Source organism: Cetorhinus maximus, chromosome 14 (assembly GCF_964194155.1).
Source record: "Cetorhinus maximus chromosome 14, sCetMax3.hap1.1, whole genome shotgun sequence".
NCBI classification, from domain to species: domain Eukaryota; kingdom Metazoa; phylum Chordata; class Chondrichthyes; order Lamniformes; family Cetorhinidae; genus Cetorhinus; species Cetorhinus maximus.
In genome coordinates, this window is record NC_135892.1 from 43,166,944 (window position 1) to 43,186,995 (window position 20,052).

At 39.7% G+C, this 20,052-nt stretch overlaps 1 protein-coding gene across 1 annotated transcript in view; it reads right to left on the minus strand.

Moving 5' to 3' along the window:
• The window catches only part of LOC144689618 (AT-rich interactive domain-containing protein 1B-like), a 296,240-nt gene extending 277,773 nt beyond the window's left edge, over positions 1–18,467 (minus strand). The window contains exon 1 of the mRNA XM_078556849.1: positions 14,737–18,467. Within this exon, the coding sequence (XP_078412975.1) occupies positions 14,737–16,083 (1,347 nt within the window). The 5' untranslated portion in view covers positions 16,084–18,467. The remainder of the gene's footprint in view (positions 1–14,736) is intronic.
• Positions 18,468–20,052: the final 1,585 nt, after the last annotated feature.

The following is a 20,052-nucleotide window of genomic DNA, read 5'->3' on the forward strand; positions in this document are numbered from 1 at the left end:
CAGGGAGTTGAAGAATTTTAAAAACATAAATAAAGAGTTTAAAAGTGTTAAAAACATGTCACCTCATGTCCCTGCTCATGCGACTGAGTCACATGTTATAAATGAGATTTAAACATTTTTATTTTATTTTTAATTCCTGTTAGAAACCTCATCCTGCCTGTGGATGAGGTTTCATAAAAAATCTCAAGACTGGGCAGTGAAAAATTGCATTTAATTATTACTTTAATGGCCTTAATAGGCCAGTTAATTGTCAGCGATCGCGCTGCCGACTCCTGCGTACGCCTGCCAACCAAAATATCGCACAAGTGCACACTGACATCGGGGCGCTTGCCCCATGTTATCGTGTGTCATTTTATGTTTGAGCGCGTCGGGCACAAGCCCGCAAAAATTTCTGGCCTTAGTGTCGATATATTTGTACTCTGAGATCCCCTTGTTCCTCTACCCTACCCAGTCCTACACTATCAAGTAATAAGTGACCTCCTCATTCTTCTGACCCAAATTTATATGTTGAACTTAATTTGTCAATTATTTGCCCATTCTGCAAGTTTATCACTCTCCTGTAATTTGCTGCGGACTCCCCAGTATTGACTGCCCTACCCATTCCCCCCACCCCCAAAATTTGGCATCATCCACAAATTTAGAATCTACATATTTGCTTCTAAAGACCAAATTGTTAATGTAAATTGTGAATAACAGAGGTCTCAACACTGATCCACTTCCCAGCTTCTCTCACTCTGAATAACTATCCTTTACTCCTCCTCTGCGCTTTGTCTTGAAGCCAGCTAGCAATCCATTCTGCCACTTGTCCCCCAACTCCATTCATTCACCTTATCAAAAGCCTTCTGCAAATCCAGATAAATTACATCTACTGCATTATTATTATTTACCTCTTCAAAAATTCAATCAGGTTGGTTAAGCAAGATTTTTCCGTTTGAAATCCATACTAACTATTCATTATTATATTTTTCATTTAAAGATATTGTTCTATTCTCTCCTTTAGTAAGGATTCCATATGTTTTCCGACCACTGACTGGTCTATAATTCCCTGGAAATGTTCTATCCCCCTTCTTAAATACAATTACATTACACCTTTTTCTGAAATTCAGAGTAGTAATGCCTCTGCTATCTCTTCTCGAGATGCTTTTAAAATACGTGGGTGCAATCCATTCGGACCAGGGGCTTTATCCTCTTCGAGTCTGGTTAATTTATTCAATATATCCTTGAAAAAAAATTTTGAATGCACTTACCTCATTAGTCGTCTCATCATTCAATGTAATGTCTATCTCCCTGATAAATACCGAAGCAAAATTATTCAATATTTCTGCCATCTTTCTACCATTACCTGTGGTATTATCCTGTCTGCCCCTTAATGATCTCATTCCCAACACAGCCTTCCTTTTTTTAAATTAATGTGTCTGTAAAATATTTTACTTATTTTATGTTACCACTGACTGAGTGAAACTACAAGTTAACGTTAACATTAAGTTAAATGCCAAATGCAAAACTTGACGAGATTTTAGAAAGAGATCAACCCTTAAAATTTCCTCACTCACCAGATATCCCAATTTAAGTACTCTACTTAGCAGTGCTCCAGCAAGCAGGACTTTGAGCTACTTACCTAATATTAACAAAAGAGTTATGGTGCCCCAACCTGGGGTTTAATGGTTGCAAGGAAACAAAGAAGTCAGCCAAAGCTCCCAATCACTATCTATTGGCCCTCTCTGCAAAGTAAATGCAAGTGGAAATAGGGTAACAGGAGTATCTTGCTTGGCCACATTTTCCCCAGTGGTTGAGCAGCCTGCCAACAGTCGCTAAACTAAAGCATGACGACTGAACATAGGGTTCAGTAGGGTACCAGACAGTGTTCATGGAACCATGGGCTGGGAAGATGTCAGTGCTTTCAAAGTGGTTGAATTTTGATGCTTTAAGAAAAAAAAATACCAGAGTGCAACAAAAATCTTTAATCCAACCCCCCAACCTCCCCTCCCCACCCCCCAAAGATATATACAAAAACAAAGTAAAATAATAGAATGGAAAGTTTAATAATTTCTTTGTGTGGACTGAGGAACAGCAAGGGTTAAAATGAAGTAATGGCAGTGAATCTTTGCTCACTCAATTCCACTTTCCATATTTTCCAGTCAGTCCTAATCTCCTTTTCCTCACTTTCTCCCCAGGTCAGAGATGAATGCCTGTCAATTCTCACAAGTAAAAAGCCTTTTCTCCTGAGGCAAGTTTCAATTCAAAGAGCACATGGCTAATCTACATATGTGAAGGTCATGGCACTTTAGTCAAAGAGGTTAAATTTGGAACAGCTCACATAGGGGGTGGTCTTAAACATCTTGGATTAGTGCCCAATAAGAGAGATTGTTGAATAGCAATAGATAGCTTCTGGCAGCAAAAAACAGATGACCATGTGATTCAATCTGTGATACACTGACAAACCAGGTTTCACCTGGCACTTAACTGTGCTTTCTCCTTTATAATTCACATGAGCAGATTGGTGACAGTTCTAAACTACAATTGTTGATAATTAGCTTTTTCCACTGTGCATCATTTCATTAAAATGTTGGAAATAAAAGTTCAAGGGCAACATGCTCCTGCAACTATTTGACAAAAATTCTTTGATTTAAAATACAGGTGAGATATTAGCAAAAATATAGTAATTGGCTTAATTCGGGTGAAACATCTGGATAAATGGCTACTGGTAGAAAGTAGTTTTCAGTGTCTCTTCATTTAATAAACATCCACCCAAGCACACTTCTGTTAACATAATTCATGTTACACACAATCAATTTTTGGTTAATTTATACATTTTTACTAACTTTAGTTTCTGATTATATTTTGCATGACTTCTGCCATTTCAGAAATAGAAGTTCCACTAAGTACTAATGAGCCTGACACCTCAAACAACCTTCCATTGCAATGAAAACTACCATTGTTTCAAGTATTAAAGTATATGGTGACTTAAAAATTAAAATAGAAGTTATATTAATTTACCAGAAACAGATCTTAGACGTTATCACATGTTTTTACTTCCACAAAGAATGCACGATTTTTTAATTTTAACAAAATACTAAACTCCTGAAGATAACACAGTATCAGTTTAGTAACTTCATTTTGCTGAACAAAATACAAATCTTACCATCATTCACCAGAGAGCTTGCATTGTTATTTACACGAACATGCTCCCTAATTCTGTCCAAAACCATACACTTCGACCAAATCCACACATGCAACATTTAATTAACCCTTAGTTATTATGGCTTCCAGAAAGCACAACATTGCCAGTTTCATTCCAGCCATGCCATAAGTAGATTTTGCGATTTTGCCCAGTTATAGTCTGCAAGAGTTTGTTTCTAAAAAAAATTCTAGAGTGCAAGCAAATTCTTATAGAATCAACCATACAACAAATATCATACCCAACGCATTCTGGGAGCACTCAATCCAGAATCTAAACTGCACTTTTGCTGTTCTCAGTGTAAAAAGCACACTACAGGTTTTGACCAAAAGTTACATGTCCTGAAAATCAGATGTTACCAAATTTGGAGCAGCTCCAGTCCCAATATGCAATACAATTGGGATATCAAATGCATCCTAAAAATCATACAGCAACAGCTTCAAAACACTTAAAATTATAGCAACTCCCCTTAACAAATCCATGTTGGCTATCTTTGATTAATAATGATTTAAATGAAAGTTTATCCTATCCCTCAGAACTTTTTCAATAACATTCCCAGCACCAAGGTTAGGCTGAGTGACCTGTAATGATTCAGTCTGTCCCTTTCTCAGTTTATAATATTAGTCCTCCAGCACCACACTTTGTAGCCACTCAGGATTGGAAAATGGTGGTCAGAGCCGCCACTATTTCTTCTCTAGATTCCCTTAACAAACAAGATTACATTTCATTCAGGCCTAGGGACTTAGCCCCTTTCAAGGAAGTTAAATTCCTCAACACTTCCTCTCTCACTATGTTAATTTCATCTAATATTTCACACTTCTCCTCTGTGGTTGCAATGTCAGTATCGACCCTCTCTTTTGTGAAAACAGCGTTTTCACAAAGAGCCGTACCAATATTCTCCACCCCCCATTCATAGGTTACTCTTATGGTCCCTAATCTGCACTACTCTCGTTAGTTATCCGCTTGCCCTGTATGTACTTTTAAAAGTTGGGTTTTCCTTGATTTTACTTGCAATATTTTTTTCCATATTCTCTTTGCCTTCCTAATTTCCTTTTTAATTTCAACCCCAATACATTTTATACTTCTCTAGATTTTCTGCAGTATTAAGCCCACGGTATCGGTCATAAGCTTCCCTTTTTTCCCTTTATCCTTTCCTTTAAGCCCCTTCACACCGGGATGCTCTGGATTTGTCTGTCTTACCCTTTTTCTTTAAGGTGACATATTTGCTCCATACCTTCATTAACTCTTCCTTGAATGCCTCCCATTGATCTGGCACTGATTTACCTTCAAGTATATGTAGCTGTTTCCAGTCCACTTTAGCTAAATCACTTCTAGCTCAGTAAAATTAGTTTTTCCCCCAATCAAGAACTTATATTCCTGATCGCTGGCCTTTTCCATAATTAGCCTAAATCTTACCAAATTCTCGCATTGAAGTACATATCATTTAGTACTACCAAAACTTACTTGTTGTCTGCTTTCTAGTCTTTGTTTCCTCTGCCTTCCAATATGCTTAATAATTTCCTGCCTTCCATTTCCAACTTTTCTTCTCTCTCATCTGAATCTACTGTCAGTTTCTCACCCCATCTAAGCTAGTTTAAGTCCTTCCCACCAACACTAGCAAAACCTCTACAAGGATACTGGTCCCAGCCCTTGTTGAGGTGCAACCCATCTGGCTTGTACAGGTCACAGCTCCCCCAGATGTGGTCCTAATGCCTCTGGAATCTAAAGTCCCCCTCTTGTACCACCTCTCCAGCCATTTATTCATCTGTTCTGTGTTACTATTTCTGTACTCACTCTCGCATGGCACAAGGAGCAATCCAAAGATTAGTACTTGAGGTCCTACTTTTTAATCTCTCTCCTAACTCTGCCTTCAGAACCTCATCCCTCTTTCTGCCTATGTTACTGGTGCTGATATCGATTGTGACCTGTGGCTGATCACCCCCTCCCTCAGAACATTCTACTTATGTTCAGTGACACCCTTGTCCCTGGCACCAGGAAGGCATCCTGCAGAAGCACCTGTCTGCTCCCCTATAGACTCACGTGTCTGTGTGTGTGTCTCTATCTATACACGCAGTTACTGTTCTAAGCATAAAACTCAGTCCTATTATTTAACATGAATCTCTTCCAAAGCTGCATTACTCAATGTGAGACAGTGAAAGTATATCAATTTTACAATGTGTTACCTGGCTGAACACCAACTTACATGAAGTCTTTTTTAAAAATTGCAAAATTGAAGTCAAAGGAGTTCCTGAGTTTATCACAGTGGAGGTGAGCAAAAGTACAGCACTGCCATTACCTCAACCTCATTTCTACCCACATCCCGAACAACTCATTAAATAGGAGAATGATCATCTGCTTTGAAGGTTGAACGTTAGGTCTAGATATTTGATGGCGAGTTACCAATACACCACTAAAACAGTGGAATAAAAATATTCAATAATATAAAAAATAATTTCTAAGAATTTACTTTATGGACTTAAACAGTAAATGTTCATTTAAGATATAAATATTCATATCTGTAATGTTCAGTCGACTCCTGATAATTCAAAGTAGCTGTCTAGGCATAATAAATTGAATCAAGTAATTCAAACTATGCGATGGGAATGTGGCACAAAAAAATCTGAATTATCAAATAACTTGAATTAAGAAGCTCTGAAATAAAAGTCAACTTATTTATATTTATTTATAGAATGTTTAACGGGCCCTCAATTTAAAACGGCTGCCCATTTTCCTTGGAATTTATCTTCTTGCAAAAGCACTGAAATTAGAAAATTATTTAAACAAAATTAAGGCATTATCTGAATTCACATCTAAAATACCACAATTCACAGAAATGAATCAAAGTTAATTTAAGGGCCTAATTTATACATTGTGAATTTTATTAATGTGTCACTGAGTAGAAAACGAGGCATCGAATTAGAATTTAATGCAAATTCTGAGCGTTAAGCATTAAGTTTTTCACTAATCCCGCCAAGCCCCCCAACCCATGACCAGAAATTAAATTGTAACTTACATTTTACTTGGAAAAATGCATTTGCTGTGTTAATTATAACAAGGGAAGAGGAAACTTTTACAAATATGGTGTCATAATCTAAGTTGATGAGCCATCAATTTCCCTGCTCTTTTTGCTCATTTTCATTTTGCAACATGACTTTTTCTCCAATATTCCAGAGCATCTTAATTAATTAGTCATTAATTATTAAATCAGTGTTTGTAAAGATAAAACTTAATAAATTATGGCATTATGACACATCTTCAAATCACTGCAAGTTTAAAAAGAAGTCAATAATCCATTCCCATGACTCAGTAAGCAGCGTTAAAGTACTGAACATCCAGCTCCCCAACAGTGATTGATTTGAATGCAAAACTCAAATGGATTTCACACAATCCCTGTAGCATGGACCTACTCCAAGATTATATGTTTTCTATACAGCAAGGGTCACAATAATCTCACTCATGCATCCACTACTGAAGCTGATCTAGATACAATACAGATGGAGGCTGAGCAATCTACACTGGACTTTTTCATCATGTAAAAGGTTATTTAATACCTCCATGAAAAGTATTCAGGTATATATTTTTAAGTCCAACAATGTCTGTGCATACTATAATTTACCTATGACAAATGGATCCAAGTTAGAATCACAAATACACTGAAAATCACCAGTACCTAATTAACAATAGATTTAACTTATATTAGAAATGTTAAAGCCACATAGATCAAAATGGACACCATCCCCATTGCAGCAAGTGCCAATACAGCTTGCCACTGTGAAACAAGGTTCAGTTAGAATTAAGAATAGTTACAGCTACATAAAAAAATCTCTCCTTTGTTTTGAAATTCTAACATTCCTTTTAATAAAACTAAACAACTGCACTTCTCCACCAACTTGAGAGCTTCTACATTTATCCAAAATTACACTCAAAACAAGCTCAGCACCAAAACCCTGGTTAATTGTTTGATTTTATCTACACCTGATCTTGGGTAAACTATTTGCTCTGTGATCATCTGACAAGAGGCAAGCAAGATGTTTTATCCCTCCTGTTGTCTAGTTGTGTATCCCTTCCTAATGTGTTGACTCTTGGTGTAGCACATTTTCATGGACACTTGGGATTCCTCTGGCATGTGACCCAAATGACATGACTTTGTACAGTAAGTTAATGGGTTACTTCATCAGAAAGACAACAACTTTTTACAGGACCTTTGGTGCAACAAAATTCCCCAGGGTGCTTCATAGAGCATTCTGAAGAAAAGCCACACAATGAGATATTACAGCATATAGCCAAAAGCTTGGTCAGAGGTTTTAAAGGAAGAAAGGGAAATAGAAAATCAGTGAAGTTTAGGGAGCGAATTCCAGAGCTATTGCCCAGGCTGCTGAAGGCACGGCGACCAATGGTGGATTGATTAAAACCAGTGATGTTCAAGAGGCCAGAATTAAATGAGTGCAGATATTTAGGAGGATTATGGGCCGGGAGAGATAGGGAGGAGGCAAGAATGGGAATTTTAAAATCAAAGCACTGCCAGACTGGGAACCAAATGGGTCAGCAAGCAAAGCAGTGATGGGCGAACAGAACATGGTGTTAGTAAGGACATGAGCAGAGTTTTGCATGAGCTTAAGTTTACTGAGGGTAGAATGTGGGAGGTCAGCCAGGAGTGTGTTGGAATAGTGAAGTGTAGAGTCAACAATGTCATGAATGAGAGTTTCAGCAGAGGAGTTGTGGCAGGGGCAAAGTCAGGCAATGTTAGAGGTGTGGGGATATGCAGCCTTAAGAGATGGTGGGGTGGCGGCCAGAAACTCATCTCAAGGTCAAATATGATACCAGGGTTCAAAGTTTGGTTTAGCATCAGTAAGTTGCCAGGTAGAGGGAAGTCAGTAGCTAGGAAATGGAGATTGCAGGAACCGAAAACAATGACACTGCTCTTCCCAATATTAAATTGGGGAAACTGCTGCTCATCCAGTACTGGATATCAGATAAAAAGCACTGGAGAAGTCAAGAGAAGTGGTGGTGAGGTACAGCTGGGTGTCATCATCATACACATGAAAACTAATGCTGTACTTTTGGATGATGTAGCCGAGGGGAGCACGTAGATGAGAAATAGGTAGGGACTAGGAATAGTTCCTGGAGGACACTGGGGGTAACTGTGCAGGAGCAGGAGGAGAAGTCATTGCTAGTGATATTCTAGTTATGATTAGATAGATAAGATTGGAACCAGACGCAGGCAGACCCACCCAGTTGGACGACAGTGGAGAGGCTTTGGAGGAGAATGGCGTGGTCAACCATGTCAAAGGTTGCAGACAGATCAAGAAGGATGAGGAAGGATAGTTTACATTTGTCATAGTCACACAGGATGTCATTTGTGACTTTAATGAGGGTTGTTTTGGTATTGTGGCTATTCAAACATGGAATGATAGGCATTGATTTGGGAGGAACAACACATTCATGGACTTTGGAGAGGAAAGGTAATTTGGGGTTTCCCAGGACAGTGGGGTTAAGGGTAGGATGTTGAGGAGAGGGGTGATGATGGTAGATTTAAAGGAGAGTGACAGCACCTGAAGAGAGGCAACTGTTAACAATAACAGGCAACATGAAGACCAGGAGGTGAGGTTGGGTAGTCAGCAGTTTATTGGGAAAAAGTTCAAGGAAACAGGAGGTGGGTCTCGTGGGCATCATAAGCTTGAAGATGGCATATGGGGAAATAGGAGCAAGACCTAGGAAGGCGGTGGGGTGCACAAGGTGCACAACACCATGGTCCGTCTTCAAACAGACACAATGAAGGCAATACACATGCGCCTGATAACAAGACAGCATTGCGATGGATAGGAGAGAAAGAGAAAGATGTGAGGTTAGAGCTAGGATGGAGGAGGGGGTCAATTTCAGAGCAGGTTACAAGGGGGGGAAGGAAGTGGCAGAGGCAACTGATCGGATTGTCTCAAACTTCTGTGACAACCCATCCTTACACTCCCTCAATGCTACATCATTCATTGATTCTACCTAAAAAAAGCTTACACATTTGGACATTGGACAAGGATAGAACACTCTTGATAAGCAAGGAGATGAAAGGTTATTGGGGGTAGGCAGGAATGTAAGAGTTGAGGTTACAATCAGGTCAGCTATGATCTTATTGAATGGTGGAGCAGGCTCACAGAGCTGAGTGGCCTACTCCTGCTCCTAATTTGTATGCAGGATCTGGCAAAAATTATGCTCTTCAAGAATGAATAGCCTGTTGATGTCCACTGTTCAAGGTCACATGAACAGGCAAGGAGGGTTGTTGACACCTGTGGAACATAAACTCAAGAGTCAGTACCTTCAGGTGAAAAAAGGAGGAAAAGAATTAGGGTGGGGGAGAATAAAATACAGCAAACTTAAAACATGAAAACTTGGGTGCCCAGAAACTAAACAAGAAGCATACTAATGTGTGGATCTGCATTTGATATATTTTTAAAAATCCAAAATCAATTTGTATAATTCTCACTTTAAACTGCAATGACATCAAGTTATCCAACAGCAACAGCTTTCTTCTAGAACTCATTAAAAGTTTTATTATATGGGTATTAGTCATAATCCGACACCCTTGAAACATGATAATTAACTGAAGTTAATTATCACATTCAACAGTCCACATGATGCATACCCATGTTTTAAAACAAAAAAGTAGTAAACTGAGAACCAAAATGGATTAAATATTCTCACCCATTTGGTGCAAATTTACTATAAATTTGTAAATTAAATCATGTCAATTTTTCAACAACCTGAGATGGACAATGATCAGACACACAAATTATTCTAAGAAACCCAAGCATGAGAAGGACATGCAAGCTCACAGTTGACTCCTATAAATGAGGGGAGGTGGGGAAAGAGAAAGAAACAAAGAAAAAAGTGAATCATGTGCTCCCAGTTACTCCCGCTCTCACATAACTGCCTCACCTCAGTTTCCAGTCATTTTCACAACTTACTTTTCAAAAAGTATTAGCAGAAAATAAAGCAACCGCCAAGATTAATTTAAATAATGTATATGCATAATCAATATGAAGTGGGATGCTGTCTGCTCCCTGAATGTTTTTAATCTTATTTTTAGCCATGCTTTCTTTCAGTCAGTTGCCTTTCAGTGGGCTAGGAAAAGAAGCCAGCTACCAGAGAGCAGAAGTAATCAGAATTAGTAATGTTCATTTCTCCCCTTACCTGTTTAGCTTATGAAATTGCCAGAGCCACTTCACAAGGTGGTGGAAATTTGGGTGTTGAAAAGACAACTTAGATCTAACATTTAATACAAAAGATAACAGTCACCATGCAATTTGTACAAGAAAACACTCCTGTTATAATCAACTCTCTCCTCGAAATTTTACATGGAAATTAACCCCTGTCACTGCACAATGATGCAAGAATTTCCTCCATGAAATTTAACCATTTTATGATTCATCGGTTAATGGTCCAGTTTATGAAGCAAGTCTGAACATTTTTTCCCCTTTGTCATAGAAGGCAACAACGGTTCTGCTAGTTACACTTCCCTTTCAAGCGAACATTCTTGATATGCGAGTCTGAACGCACAGTATTAACAGTTTAGTTAACTGCAGGGGACATCACAACTGTGGTTCTTTCAGTCTTACAGAAGATCACTTTTTTCACACAGGAGTATCAGCAACACAGCATGAACAATCTAATGATCTATATCTAAAATTACTTTTCATCCTTATGCCTCGTAAGGAAAACAGATGCACAACTCTTTTTTAGCATCACTTTGTAAAGCAGCGAACAGGAGAGCTACCCCCATGAGCAAGCCAACCTATCAAATGCCCCTTCCCTAATGGCACAATACCATCTCAGCAACTTAACTGAAAAAATCCCATTGCATATTCCCATTAACGCTGGTATCAAAGCTCTTTGCAAACAGCTTACTTCATTCTCCACCCTAAGTAACAGCTATATAAGTTTAGGTAGGCCAACAATGCTACAAAGGGCAAACCCAATTTGTTCAACCATGACGTGCTATGATGTAGTCTGTGCCTTTTGATTACTCCTGAATAAATTCCAAAGTTTAGCCTTGCAACGGACAGGGATCAAATGAAGCCCAGCTACTTCTCTGTGAAAAGGGCATTCTCTCCAAACAGCAGCTCCACACCAAACTTGTGACTATAGAATGATAACAGCTCAGAAGTGTTTGGGTAGGCAGCGAGAAAGGGACACTACATTGAGGAGTGAGTGTAGATAGTGGGCTTGTCATCAATATGAAGCCCAAGAGTGACAGAGAGCTCACAAAAACAATGTGGTGAACTGCAAAGACACACAATGGTGCAAGAAAACTACTCTTTTGAAGTGAAGTGGTCTGGATTGAGGAAATATAAATTGTATATTTCATAGAAGCCGTCAGTGGGTACAAAGAATTTTAATAAAATTCAGTGCTAAGCACAACCTATTGGCATTCCAACGCACAAGACCAGTGGTACAGATATAGGCTTGTGGCTATAATACAACATACTTCAAGACTTGACCACAAACCTGGGAAAAGGCCTGGTAATTCCCTGAAAGGAGAAAGAAAAAGTGCCTCGGTGCAGCTGCAATGGGTAGTTGCACAGTTGCAGGTCACACACCGGCTCAACTTATTGGGATTCCAAGAAATAATTTATATGCTGGAGGTTTATGCTCACTATTTCCATTACCTGTTGTGCAGAGCAGAGAGAAAAACAGGACCTCAGTGGGATAACCTAAAGGTCAGTCAGTCCTTGTCTTTTTCATACACCGCCTAGTGGCCAGCTATAGAGCATAACAAGCTAAAATTTTAAGCTGCAGGTTTGGTTTGAAAATATATTACGCGCAGGTGGGGTGCAGGAAAAAGAGAGGAATGAGGAAAACCAGCATAGAGGCTTTGAAGCTTGTTGGTTGGTTGTTCAAACTGGTCACAATGCACAGCAGCTTCAGGCAAGAGGACCTTAATTATATCTAACAGGTATATTCCAGGAAAAGAAACAGTATGCAATTTCTACTCAATTATATTCCATTTCTTTTCCAACCCTTGTACTCTGTCTCAGTGACTTAGCACTTGAAGACTTTTAAACAAGTAATACGCTGCAGTAATCCTAAATCATAACCTAAGTCTAAAATGAAAACAGAATCTGAAGATTAACTAAGATGCCTCAATTACAAAGAAATTTCTTTCAGTATTTTAAAATGTTCACAATTCAGTCAGGTGCGTGATAGTGAAACTGAAATTTATTTTTGCATTAAGTAGAACCTGCAAACCAGGGAGCATGTTGTTATAACCAGTAGTCTCCAAAAAAACTAAAAACACAACAGACTTGTAACATTGATATGTAATTGATCAGAAATTTCTGAATCTTAACATAGGTCTTGCAAATAGATACTTGCCTTCAGCCTAGTCCATAGAGTGCTTCATATAAAAACCCCAATTTGTAGATGAAGATTTGCAAACACAATAAAAACATATTTCATAATCACCTTGCCCAAAATGCATATTTAATAATCATCTGGCCCAGATACTCAAGATAATGCCAAGATTTTTCCAATTAACTAATTTTCCAAACATCAGTATTAGTTACAGAAACAAAGGTTTGATAGCTGCAAATATTCCCATCAAACATAGTTTGGGAGGACAAAATCTGTAAGCATGATTGGTATATTTTGTAATTTAATTGGATATTATTTAATTAAAATTTCATAACTTTCATTACACTTTAGTGAAATCCGAGCGAAAGATAATTTAAAAATTAGCAAGTTAAATTTTCAGACAGATACAATTTGATAACTGTATGGTTTTAAAATATATTCAAATAGATCCACCCCAAACATTTTGCACAAAGAAATTGCTTCTTACTACCTATGATCAACTGCCTTACAGAATTATGAAACATTCAAAAGCATTTTTCCTATGATGAACCAATTTGAGCTTCAATTTTAAAAAATCTTCCATTTTCTGCCTCTTTCTCCTGAAGAGAGCAACTCGTGCAGGGTATGGTTCCACAGACACGTCAACTCTTCAATACTTGCCTCGAATGACATAATTTATGTCTAAAATCCACACAGGTTGGGAAGTTCATCAATTAGTAAGGAAGCCATCACACTCCAGTACAATCCTGTCCTACAGGGTAAACAAATGCTCACCAATTTTCAGCTCTTGAGATTGAAGCTACTCATGGCATCCTCTTTTATCACTAAGTTGCAACTGTCAATCCATAATGGAGATGGAATTGAACCTAGCACTCCCTGGTCTGTATAGATATACCACAGTATTTACCATAAGAAATCAGATAGATGTGATTTTTCAAAAAAATAAATTTAGTTTAGAACAAAAATTAAAGTCCTAATATTTGGCATTACTACAATTGATGTGGAATCAAAAGCAGTAACATGTATGACACTTTACAACAGAAAACTGCTCCACATGTAGTACTCTTTGGACAATATTTATTAAGTTTTCTTGAATGAACTGGGACATAACACTCAATTGTATATATTTAATATCATATTTAAATAAAGTGCTAAACAGCTCTAATTTACTTATCAATTAGTCTAATAAGCTTATCCCTTGGTTATAAGGAACAGGTTTTGAAACATATGGAACAATCTATTGCTATTTCATAAAATTACTAATGTTTATAATTAATGCCTGATTTTACTAAATTAACCCAAGCTGTTTATTACTGAACATTATAAATATTTTCCCAACAGCTTGATTTTAAACAAATTAGTTTTTTGGTATGGGTTTAATTTCTTAACAAGGTTAGTTGAATTAAGTGCATTTTAAAAATGCAATTATGAAATATAAAGACAAAACGTATCTGGAATGTTGGAGGGGGGGTGAAGGGGTGAGGAGATTTTTAAAATCTGCTTTTCAACTATCTAAGCGCTGTGTAAGTTGTGTGGATTCTTAAGAGAATGTGCAATGTGGATTTGTGATTGTGATGTTCAGCAACTTGTGTTTACATCAGCACTGATAAATGCCCAGTGGTGAGTGTGAGAGCCAATCAGATGGCAGATTAGATGTCAACTCGGAGGCAGCTGTCTGGAGACTCGATTCCAGGCCTTTTACCTCCACAATTCAAATTGCAAACCTTGCAAAAGGTGAAGAGACTCGAGTGCGAGCTGAACGGAGCTGCCAGTTTTCACACACCATGAAACAAAAATCAACCTGAACTGCCTGGAGGGCAAAAATAACATACAGAGAAATGGGTGGGGTCAACAAAAGCATACCAGATAGCAGTTTAAATTAACAAAATAAAATTTAACCGATTTATTTAATATAGATGTAACCCAATTGGAAGTTGTACGTTATCAGTTCAGAGCAAAAAAATCCGCACAGCGGACAGCAGGCACCCTTCGTTGGGGGCAAAAAGAAGCACCAACTCTCTGCAAACGGCGTTTCCCAAAAAGAGTCGCTAAAACTCTCTCCTTTTCAGCAAGAAGTGATAGGAAAGGTAGCGCGGCCTATGTCCCTGACCAGCACTTCAAGGACTGCTTTCTCTCTAATGTCTTCATATCGCACAACACCAGCTCTGCTCCCACTGCAGGGTGAAAGACACTGACACACACACAGGCCGCTTTACCTGTGTTCTGCCCAGAGGCTGCGCCGAGCTGCCAGGGCTCATGCCCGGGTGGCTGCGGGCTTGTCCAGCCGCTGCTCCGCCGCCACCTCCTCCTCCTCCTCCTCCTCCTCCCCAGGCTTGGCTGCTCCCTACTCCGTAATGAGTGCCCATGTCGCTCCCTTTGAGCGAAGCCTGCGAAGCGCCAGGGTTGCTGTAGTCCGGAAAACTGTATCCCCTCATAGGGCTGGGGGAGGTCAGAAGCTGGTTGAGGGTTGGCGTGGCCCCCGAGTGCTGGTTCTGGCCCGAGTAACGCTGAAATGCCCCGGCCAGCGGCGGCGGCTGCTTGACGTGAGGGTGATGTTGGTGGCCGCTGTTGGTGACCGTGCTGGATCCCATATTGTTGGCCCTGGGTGAGTTCATGGTGCCGTAGCCGGGGCTGCTGTAGGCCGGCCTGTAGCCCGAGTAATGGCTGTAGTTGTTGGAGTAACTGTCGTGTGAGTTGTGCAGCGGGCTGGCACTCAGCTCCAGGCTGGTGGAAGGGTGAAGCCCAAGCCCGGGGCTTTGTTGTCCGCCATGTTGATCGAAGTAAGGTCCGGGACCGGGGCCTGTCGCTGCCGCCGCCGCCCGGTAATAATTATTATAATCGGGGAGGCCGGGCGCCGGGCCCGCTTGGTTATTGGATCCTGCGGCTGCCGGGTGCTCATAGCGTTGGTCGCCCATTTTCAGTAGTTGGTCGTCGGCCTTGTTGTTGTTGTTGTTGCCCTGGTTGTCGGCGGTTAACAAGATGTTGTCTTTGCTGCCGCCTCCATGTTGAGTCTCTGCCCCGCCGCCTCCTTCCCCTTGGTGATGGGGAGGAAGCAACAACTCGGCGCCGGTGGGTTTCAGCTTGTGGTTGGGAATGATCCCCGCCTCGCTGGCGGCTGAAGATGAGGAGGTGGATGCCGAGGAAGGAGAGGCCGAGGCGGGTTCTTTGTGCGTTGGCTCGGGGTTGGGGTTGGATGAGGCCGACCCCGAGCCTCCAGCTCCAGCAGCGCCGCCGTTGTTATTAGCCAGGTCGGGGCCGGGGCCAGGGCCGGGGCCGGAGCCCGAGGAGTTGGCCATGTTGACCTCACCGTGGTGCTGCTGGTGGGGATGGTGGTGGTGTCGAGGATGGTGGAGATGATCAACGCTGTTCAAGTTCAAGCTGCCGCCACTGGGATCTCCACCGTTGCCACTGAGCCCTCCTCCCGGAGCCGGAGCCGGAGCCGGAGCCGGAGCCGCCGGTTTTCCGTTGTTGATGCTGTCAGGGTCGCGGTTGCTCAGGCCGGGACTGCTGCCACTGCTGTTACTGTTGGCCGGAGCTGCTGCTACTTGAGCGGCCATGATCATCTCTCAAAAAACCAGTCAGAGAGCGAGGAGGGGGAGCAGGCAGAGACACAGACACGTCTGCTTCTTCTCTTCCTTTTACACCCGATCATTAAATATTATTAAAAGGGAAAAAAAAAACTCGTCCTCCTCCAGTTTGAGAGCAAAGGAAAAAAAGGCTCACGATCTCTTTTGTTGCATGGTGATTATTATAATAATATATTAAATTCTATTTTCTATTCTTCTTTTTGTTAAATAAGTAGAAAACTTTCTCCAGATCTGTTTTAAAAATCAAACTTTCCTTTCCTCTCTAACCCGGATATGGGTAAATACATGTCTAGCTGAGCCTCTGGCCCAGCATGGCATGAGGACTCCAACAACTATTATCCATTCCTCTGATTACTGCACATCAGCTCGAAAACATGGGCTGGAGCCTGTCTCTCTCTCTCTCTCTCTCTCAGACATAGACTGCACAATCCAAACATATTGGCCTTTAAAAATATAATTTTATTTTCATTTCAAAATGTATTCCAATTTGTCATATTTTTAATATTTATAATTCACGTTAAAATTGGTACAAGGTGTATTTATAATTATTTTTAAAACTCCTAATTTTCACGTTTTTATATGACAATATATAGCAATTGTCTGAAAGGGTGGCCAAATTCAGTTAACTTTTATGAGTCCTCCCTTGTTGTCGCTATTTACTCTAATTTGCAAAAGTAATCGTTCTGCATTGAATATATCTTACCCAAAGATTTAAACATCAAATCCTACATCAAACAAAATGCTCGTTATTAGTTCAAACTTGGTTTCCAATTTAGGAAAGACCAGTTTATGATCATCATTGCCTTTATAAAATAATGGTGGTAGTAAAATAGACTTCCCTGCATAAACCATATTATTTTGAAAACAATCTAACAGGTTTATACTTATTTTCAATACTTGTTGCAAATATCGTTACTGAAATATATTGTTTAGGGACTAAATTCGTTTCGTTATTTCCCTTTCCAAATGTGACCTGTTTCCTTTTACATTGCGTGTGCCAGAATGATCCACTCCAGTTCTTTCCTCTCTCCCTGCCCCGGGTTCAATCTATTTCTCTCTAGCCTGAGAGTTAGACATAATCACAGGATCACTGGATCCTTACGCTATTAACTTATACACATCTGCCAGCATCCAAATCAAAACTCTGCCAGCAAAAAATATTCATCCAAAAACCACTTATCCCAGACTTGTGTGGCAGCTCACATCTGAGAATGGGGATTAAGAAAAATCAAGGAAAAATAGCACGAACTATTTTCTCTAATGTGTCCTTTCCTTCAGTGTAATGAACAACATTCCTAGGTTGAAGCATTCTCTACTCTGCTCAGTGCCTATTTGCTGTTCCTATACACTCCCTCTGGAGGTCTTTTTACATTGAAAACAAATTTGAAAATTCGTTATTTTTAATCTAAAAATGGTGTATGATATTTATTTCCATTTGGTTTATGCCGACACTGAAACCCATTTCAGAAGTTTTCACTCAGATCCTACCAGTTTTTTTCATTTACCTAATGAAAGGGAGTTGCTTGCAATTGCTTCACACGCATCAATAGTTGTCAGTAAAATCAAACTGACGTCAGCCCTGGGTAAAAGATACGTCCCTTTTGTTCTCCTTTTTCCCAATTTGCAATCAAATAATCCAGACGTTTGCAAAGGAAACCCTTATTGCAAATAAATTTGAAGTTTGCAATGGTGATCCAGCGATACTTTGTATGAAATAAAATGGATGTAGAAGTCTTTTTGATCTTTATGTCTCCCAGCGTCAGTTGGGTTCAGTTATGCCGGAAGGTTAGTTGCAAATCCTGGCTGATCTGAAATTCGATCAACGGAGGCAAGGGGCAAAGAAAAGACATTTCAATGCAAATCGATGGACTGATGACGCCCACAACAGTTTCATATACAATACTTTAAATAAGCTGACAGGCTGCACAGTTATTTCATAGAATTTAAACAGAAAGAATGAAATGAATAGCAAGACGGGCAGTAATTTTTCGGAGGGAGGAAACTAATTCCTTCAAACAACCACATTATGGTTTGTTGTGTACTTCTGGCTGCAGCGCGGAAGTAAAATGGATTGCTTAGACAGCACAATTTAACTTTTAAACATCATAAAAAGAAAATTAACATGTTCTACTAACAACCACTTCAATGCAATTTAAAGCTGCGCGCATTTTTAATCAAACATTATTTACAGTGGTAACCATCAACATCTACTGCCCCTGCCTGATAAGCATTTAAAGAGATGCTACTTCGACAGCTTGAGAGTTAAATTAACACTCATATTTTTATAAAATGTTTTAAAATGCCTTTTGTTGCAGAATGAATTTCATAAAGTGTGGAACAACAACGAATTTTTTCCATCCCCATGGCAATTTGTGAAAACAAGGTTTTTGGTATCAAAAAAGTTTAAGTATAAGAGTATTGATGTATCTTTACTTGGAAAAAAACTAGATTTTGGTCAGATTTCCTATTAATCAACACATATCTATCTCATTCATGAATCTGTATATAATTTCTTGCAACTGTTGCTGACAGGAAGTTGCATTTTTATAGCACCTTTAACATATTAAAACATCCAAGGCACTTCACAGGAGCATTATCAGTCAAAATTTGACATCAAACCATATAAGGTAATATTACGACAGATGACCAAATGCTTAGTCAGAGGCCAGTTTTAATTGGGAACATCTTAAAGGCAAAAAGAGGTGGAGTAGCATAGATAGTTAGGGAGGAATTCAAGAGCATATAGCCTTAGGCAGCTAAAGGCATAGCCATCAATTGTGGGGCAGTGGAAATCGAGAATGCACAAAAGGACAGAATTGGAGGAATCCAAAGATCTTCGAGGGCTGGAAGAGCTAACAGAGATTTGGAGGGGGGAGACCATAGAAAGATTTGAAAACAAGAACGAGAATTTTAAATACAAGGCATTGCCAGACTAAAAATCAATGTAGATCAATGAGCACAACAACGATGGTGAACAGGACTTGGTGCAAGTTAGGATTTAGGCAGCAGAGTTTTGAATGAGCTCAAGTTTATAAAGGATAGAAGATGATTGACCACGAGAGCATTAGAATAGTTAACCCTGGTGGTAGCAAAAGCATGGATGAGTGTTTCAGCAAAGATGGGCTGAGGCAAGAGCAGAAATATTCGATTTTACAGAGGTGGAAGTAAGCGGTCTTGGTGTTGAAAAGAGTATGAGGTTAGAAGCTCAGGTAAGGGTAAAATAAGATGCCAAGATTGCGAGTGGTCTAGTTCAACGTCAGACAGTTTACGTCAAACTATTAGTCAATATTCTTGTGTTAAATCTTTTTCTGCTTTCTAGAAAGTTATTTTCTGTTCTAATGTTTTGTTATTCACAATCACATAACACAATTTTTTCCTGAATTTCTATTTTCTCCCCAATCACATAGTATCAAGCTCTAGCCAATCCAGAAAAAACTCCCAGAACTAGTTCATACAAATGCTCCACTATGTTCCTTATATATATAAATTGTATTTTATAACGTGATGTTTAAAAATGCAACAATTCAGAAAAAAATTCATAGAATTATAGAAAGTTTACAGCACAGAAGAGGCCACTTGGCCCATTGTGTCTGCGCCAGCCGAAAAATGAGCTACCCAGCCTAATCCCACTTTCCAGCATTTGGTCAATAGTGCTGCAGGTTATGGCACTTGAGGTGCATATCCAGATACCTTTTCAGCGAGTTGAGGGTTTCTGCCTCTGCTTCTCTTTCAGGCAATGAGTTTCAGATCCTCTGGGTGAAAAATTTATTCCTCATCTCCCCTCTAATCTTTCTACCAATCCCTGACCAACCAAACCCCCTAGTCACTGACCTCTCTGCTAAAGTAAATAGGCCCTTCCCATCCACTCTATCCAGGTCCCTCATGTTTTTGTATACCTCAGTCAAATCTCCTCTCAGCCTCCTCTGTTCCCAGGAGAACAACCCC